The 6863-nt window shown below is 40.9% G+C and overlaps 1 protein-coding gene across 1 annotated transcript; it reads right to left on the bottom strand.

Annotated features, from left to right (window-relative positions):
• Positions 1-1516: 1516 nt before the first annotated feature.
• Positions 1517-6153, bottom strand: TSHZ3 (teashirt zinc finger homeobox 3). The gene has a single exon (XM_058813544.1). The coding sequence runs from the start codon at positions 6136-6138 to the stop codon at positions 3112-3114; it is 3027 nt and encodes a 1008-aa protein (XP_058669527.1). The 5' UTR covers positions 6139-6153; the 3' UTR covers positions 1517-3111.
• Positions 6154-6863: the final 710 nt, after the last annotated feature.

The following is a 6863-nucleotide window of genomic DNA, read 5'->3' as shown; positions in this document are numbered from 1 at the left end:
TCTGCAGTCTCTTGCTTTGCTCCCTCCCGTGTCCCAGATAACAGTACAGCATACAGAGCTCTGAGCATTACTATTATAAGTCAATGGTGCATCTTAAAAATACATTGATTGACAATACATGCAATAATCTGCCAGTCTCCTTATGTGTGAATTTCTGGTTTGCAACCAAATACTATATTTAAGCTGTTATAATTTTCAAAAGAGGAATTCTCTGCTGTAGAGGTAAAAAGTTTGGCTGGGTTTAGACTGAGATCATGTATTTGTAAAAAGTGTGGACAGGCACCTGGGAGGCTCCAGGGAAGGCTTCAGCCAGCCAGGTTCCCTTTCCTCACTAAGTGAGGGACTCCTGGGATGGCACAGTCAACCAGTAAAACTGCTGTGATTTTATTGCTGGAACTTGAGCCGAGGCCATAAACATTGACACACAAATGACCTTAAAATCAGACACAAGTGTGAGCCAAAAGAGGAGGGAAAAAACCAAAGCCCTGATCCCATTCACTTGGTCCACTTAGCAGCATTTGCTGTAGAATGAACAGAACATTCCAACACATTTTTGAGACATGGTACTGGCCTTTAACACTACAAGGAAACATGGAAAAATTGAAAGAAAGACAGAAAGGCAAAGAGAACCCAAGATTCAATTACTTGCTTACTGGAAGACAGTGGACTTTTTAAAAAAGAAAGGAAACTGTACAATTGGTAGTGGGATGGTAGTTCTCACTCAGGATGCTGAAGTGCTGGAATGGTGGATTTGCTTCCCCTGTAACCACCTCTGGACTCAGAATTCACCTGACTGGCAAAAGGCATCACTTACATGCATAGCAATATAGGTGTTTGGAGATGCAAATTGTTTTCAAAGGTTATGATGGGATGACCTGTCAACACCAGCAGAAGTCTGTCATTATCACAGAAATGCTCCAGATTGTTTGCTTTCCTTTGGCTGTGTTTATTCACCTCCTCTCCCCCTCTCTACCTGCAGCAGGCGGGGCCAGAAGAGGACTCACTTCAGAACCACAGAGTTGGAGTCACTGCTCTCAGGTCCCTTCTGCTGCCATTTGGAAACGCTGGGAAGGTGGAAAGGGATTCTCTGAGCTGTGGAACACCCTGGGGTGCAGGCTCTGCTCAGTGCATCAGGAGGAAGGCAGGTGAGCAGGCAGCCTGCCTGCCTGGGTCTGAGCTCACAGCAAAACACCCTTTTGCTTTGCCATGCACTGCTGCCAACCCCCTCTCCACAGCCAGCCTTACCTGGTGCTTAAAAGGGAGTTATAACGCTCATTTATCTCTTCTGGGGGAAAAAAACTCTGTTAATGCAGCCTTTGAATAAGTGCTACCCTGCTCTTTAAATGCTAAAGTTCACTAAAACTCCAGTGATTTATGTGCAGCTTTTGACTGCCAGCACCTGGCAGATGAAGAAACCTACTCAAGCTTCAGTCATAAACAGATAGCATACAATTTAATTTTAATGTGCTCGTTAGTCGTAGCACATTTCAGACATAATTGTGAACGCAACACAAAATTATAGCAAAAAGACAATTTTAATGCTGCTGTAGAAAAAAAGGTTATATGAAGAGTCATATAATGGTGCTTCATTGTCAACAACAAAACAGGGCACAGAGTGCATTACAGTGTCTGTGCTGTTTACATGCCAATATTTTATACATAGATTCTCATATGGTGTCAGCTGTCAGTTACTTCTGCAAATTAACTGCCAAAAATGGAGACGAACAGAATCACTTAGTGTGCTGGTAACCACGGGTTACCTTTCATATGCCTAAAGATAAAGCTGCAGTATGGAATCTTGGGAGAATAATTAGGCAGAACAAAACAGAAAGTTACCAATTGAAATAAAAAGGCATTCTACAATAGGAAATAACAACCAAGAGCGCTTATAAATAAGTAAAAGAGGTTATATCACAGAATGCCTCATAACTTTTTAAGCAAAGTATTACAGTACAAACATTTTAAAGGCTTTATCAATGTTTAGGAAATACAGTACAAGTTTTTCAAATAGATTTAACCCTTTGAGCACTGAGTTTATTTTGAATTTTCTCTTTTTATTTTATTTTTTTTTTTTTTTTACTTATAAATACCTTTAAAAGTCATGTTGTGCAAAACAGTTAGAATGTATGCCAGGAATGCAGTCCGTGGCTTCTGTTTCTTCAGACAATTAAAAAAAAAAAAACAAAAACAAAAGCAAAAAAACCAAACAAATTATTGCAACACTAATAAATATGTATAATTTAAACATGAACCTCTCTTAATATAGATGTACTGTATAGCAAAACAAAGCAACACATACTTTGCTTTAAGAATAATGTTTCTGAATACTTTATAAATGTTATCTGTGGTATCTTTTATCACATAATTTACAATGTTTGATTGTTAAAGGAAAAACCATTAGATCTAAAAAAAAAATGAAATATACACTATATATAGGTACAGTTTATACCTGGGTCTTATCAGGTACAAACCCCGCTGCTGCTAAAAATGCTGAAAAAAAAGAAAATGGCATTAACCACAATCACATTTTCCATAAGAGATTTTGAAATCTATACAATATATACATCTATGTTTCAATGTGAAAATTATATTTTTAAATTTCAAGGTGTGAGACACCTCTGCATAAATGGAGGTTCATATCAGTAATCAGAACTAAGCTAGTAAGGGTCTAAAAAAAAAGCATATCCTTACATTTTTACCAAATTAATGCAAAAGTGCTTCAAAGTACTCAGAGGGCTAAAGATTATAGGGTGAGAAATACCAGCACACTTAGGTCACATGAAAAAGTGCACCAGAATTCGTTATAAATGCTTAATTAAACTGTCTGTTAATGCATGCAGCTTGATGCATCAGAGGGATGCACAGCAACTAAATCCAATTTACACAAAGTTCCAAACACTTACCACTGCATTTTAACCTTCATATTTTACCAGTAACAACAGCTGATTATGCACCTCTATTTAAACACTGTACAGTTATACAAAACAGTTCAGCCCAGAGCGACTCTGGAGTTAAAATAAGAACATGTGCCAAGAACTAAACAGTAGCTTTAAGGCGTCTTTGACAGTTTTCCTCAAAGCAAATTACAGTTATTTTAATCAAAAGCAAATGCTACTGCTTCTCTAACTCCGAAACATACAGAAGATGATCCTCTGGTGACTTCCCATGTGTTTTACTAAGATGAAGTTTAACAGCATGCTTGCTTGCAAAAGTCCTGTTACAAAGTTTGCACTGATAAGAAGTTCCGATATCTTCCTCTGGAGAGGACGTCACCAGTTTTTCAGACGGTGACTTTGCTTGTGCTATCTGATTGTTAATCTGTTCACTGGACAGTTTGGACAAGTCTCTTAACCTGAAACCCAGATGCGATTCAAGATGACTGATATAAGTAGAAGGAGTTCTGATCTGTGAAGCACAGTCATTACAAAAGAACACCGGGTGCCCAGTGTCCAAATTTTTAAGGAACTTAGTTCCCCCCGTCCTTCGGAGCTGGTATTTCACATTGGCCAGCCAGTGGCTAATTGTGGTCATTGAGAGTCCCGTAAACCTGGAAATGTGCATTCTTTCTTGAGGGCTCAAGTCTGACATGATGTATTTCCCCTCTGAAGTCTGCCGTAAGCTGGCTGCAAACTGGGCCTGCAATATGAGCAAGTGCTGAGGGTTCCAGTTAGACTGACGTCCCTTCCTTTTCTGAGCTGGTGTACTCTCTTCTGGTTCCTCTATTGTGGTACCATCAATGTCAGATTTCTCAGATATGCTGGAAGGTGTGGAAGATTTTGATGTGTGACTTTCTGTCAGGTTCTTCAGCATATCAGATATATCTGACAAGGCATTCTCGCGTAGCGGCGAGTTTGACATGAATGACACGACTGCAGATGTCTTTGCTGTTGTCACTGTAGATGAAGAAGATGCAGAAGATGTCGATGTGGATGACAAAAGCGCTGAACCCAAAGAGCAGCTTTTGTCACTCTTGCCTTTCGTCAAATCTATGGGTTGGTCATTGTTGACATGATAAAAATAACGGTCTAAGTGGTCTGATTTTTTGGACTGTAGAGGTGGGGTGGCCACTGCAGCCTTTTCTGCCAAACTGTTGCTCATTTTAAAAAGCATGCTCATTGGATCCAGAGCGGGCAAAGATGGCTTTGCTGCCTTGCCAAGGTGAATGTTCATGACAGATTGTAGTGCACTTAATGGATTTACAAATGGCTGTTCAGGAGGGTGGTCAGTGATGATGGCTGTGCTGCTACTTAAAGAGCCTACAATGGATTTCACAGGCTCTTTCCCATTTTCCACAGGTTCTACAGTTGGGCTGTCTTTGCAACCATCTCTCTGAGGAACTGGGCTGTTCTGCTGGCTTTTAAAGCCACCATCACTGGGGGGCTCCATCTTAAGGGGTTCACTGACTTCACTGCTGCACGGCGAAGGTGTCGCACGCTTCAGTGGAGAGAGCTTTCCTTCAGGCTCCTTCATCTTCTCCTCCACTTTAGCCACCTTCTCAGTGACCTTCTTCACCAACTCTTCCATGGCATGAAAGTTTGTTTTTGGCACAGGCGAGGTCTGACTGCTCGGTGGAGACACTAAGGGCTGGTTTTTAGTTGGTGACACTAGTTCATTGTTTCCGAACATGGGTTTTAAGGGAGTACTCTTCCCAGATGAGCCCAACGACAGCTTCATCATATTGGGCAGCTGGTAGGCAGCATGAATGCTGGGGTAGCCACCCCAGCTCGGTGTGCCATTCTGGGCTTTGTTTATAGCTGATGTAACTGTGTTTTCTAAAGACTTCAATATATCTAATCCCCCCTTAGGGCTCTCTTCTAGGTCATTTTCAGTCAAGTAATGGTATTTTGAGGAGATATCATACTTCTCCTCATCTTCACTTGACTTCTCTTTTTCTTTCATTTTGTCATCAGCAATGACTCTTTCCTTATCTACTTCTTTTTTAATCTCAACATTTAATTTAGGGGAAACACTAGAAGGTGTGTTGGAAGGAGATGTAAAGGTGGTGGCAGCTAGTGGCACAGACTGGACCTTCTCATCTACTAAGGACGTTATTGTCGGTGTGGCTGGGGCTTCTATAATTGGTTTCCCTTTTTTCATGGCAGAGTTAGTGACTTTAATGAAATGTCCCGTCACCATCATGTGAGCCGTGAGCTCCTGCAGGGTGTCGTGTGAGCTTCCACACTCCATGCACTTCAGAATTTGAGATTTCCTCGCCTCAAAGTGCCAGGCATAGCTGGCCCCGTTCTGGTGACCGTAGCGGTTATTTGGCGTAATGTAGGGATTGGAGTTCTTTTGGAGTGCATCGTTACTATCTGAGATTGTGGCTTTTGGTGTCCCAGCCGTGGAGTCTGGAGAACTTGGCAGTTCAAGCTCCAGTGATGCTTTCTTCCTAGTAGCTGGGATAATTTTTGCTGCTACAGGTGTAACAGGTTCCTTCAGAGGCACTTTTTGGTAGTGTTTTGTTTTGATCATATGAACACTCAAATCCTGAAGAGATTCAAATGAATGACCACAGTACATACACTTTAGCACTTTCTGGGCATCTTCTTTCCCTTCCATTTCAAGCAAGGAACGTTTGCGAGGTTTGGACCATCTTTTGGGGTTATTGTTATCAGTTTCGTGGTTGTCATCTCGATAATGTCCCGTTTCATTCATGTGCACTGTTAACTCTACTAAAGTATCGTAGGCAGCACTGCAGTCTTTACAGCGGAATTTACTGGCTCCAGTGAATATGGAGCCATAGAGCTTACTGCTCTGTCTGTACAGCTGGACTGTGCTAAAAAGGCTCGGTTCTGGCAGAATTCTGCTCTGAGAAACTTGCTGCAGTGTTTTGGCCATGGCAGTCTGGTGCCAGTCAAAGCTGCCGCTCCCACAGCTGCTGCTGCTGCTGCTGCTACTGCTGCTGCTACCGTTGTTCTTTTCAGAAATTGGCTGGTGAAGGTTCAGATTGAGATTGGACCAGTAGGAATTGGAGAGGAAATTATTATACACGGCCTTCATTTGCTCCAAACTATCAGACACCGTGGAGTCTTCCAGCGGTATGGAAACCTCCTTGCTCTCCTCCTCATTTTTGATGGAGCTGCTCTCAAAGTCTGCCATGCGGTCACTCGTCTCACTGATGTGGGACTCACTGTCCATTTCATGGCTAGAGAACTCAGCTGCTGGAGAGTTTTGGTAGCTTTGGCAGTTCTTACTGAAGTCTTTTTCTGGACATGGATATTTTGCTGAAGGCTCCCCGTCAACTGCATTTTCATCAGGTTCCACATCTTCTTCCACCAGCGCTGCTGCTTTTAGTTCGTCTGAAACATAGGCTATCATGAAGAGAAGAAAATACAAGTTAGTTTCTGCTCATCATGCTTTTGCTTTAGCCAAAGAAGTGTACTTATTTGTAAAATTAAACAGTTAAAATTTAGTGTTTCTTCAGAGCAAGAAAAAAAAATCTGCTCTTCAAACATAATTTGCCACCTTATTCTTCTCAAGGGGCAACAGCTTGAAATTAAAACTAAATTTGAAATTAATGAAGCACATTCTGGAGGTGGCATTCATTTCTAAAGTAATAAATTACTTGTATCAACCTCAGAGACAGCAGTTCCTGTCTGTCAATTAATATGTCTTATGCTTCTCCTACCCCTAATGCATTTCTTAACAGACAGATTCACAATTTAAATTAAGCAAGCATTTTTTGCTCATTACAGTTTTGAGACTCAATCTTTAATAAATATAGAGCACAACAAACATCAAGAATTTTTACAAAGTAAAAAAATTACCAGTTAAAATAAATTTTAAAAATCAGATTTTTTTAAAGTTATCACTATTAATCATGTCACATTTTAGAAGAGATGGTTAAATGCAAGTGATGTAAC

Source organism: Ammospiza caudacuta, chromosome 13 (assembly GCF_027887145.1).
Source record: "Ammospiza caudacuta isolate bAmmCau1 chromosome 13, bAmmCau1.pri, whole genome shotgun sequence".
Classification (NCBI taxonomy): domain Eukaryota; kingdom Metazoa; phylum Chordata; class Aves; order Passeriformes; family Passerellidae; genus Ammospiza; species Ammospiza caudacuta.
Note: the sequence above shows the minus strand (reverse complement) of the source record. Positions and strands in the feature narration are given on the sequence as shown.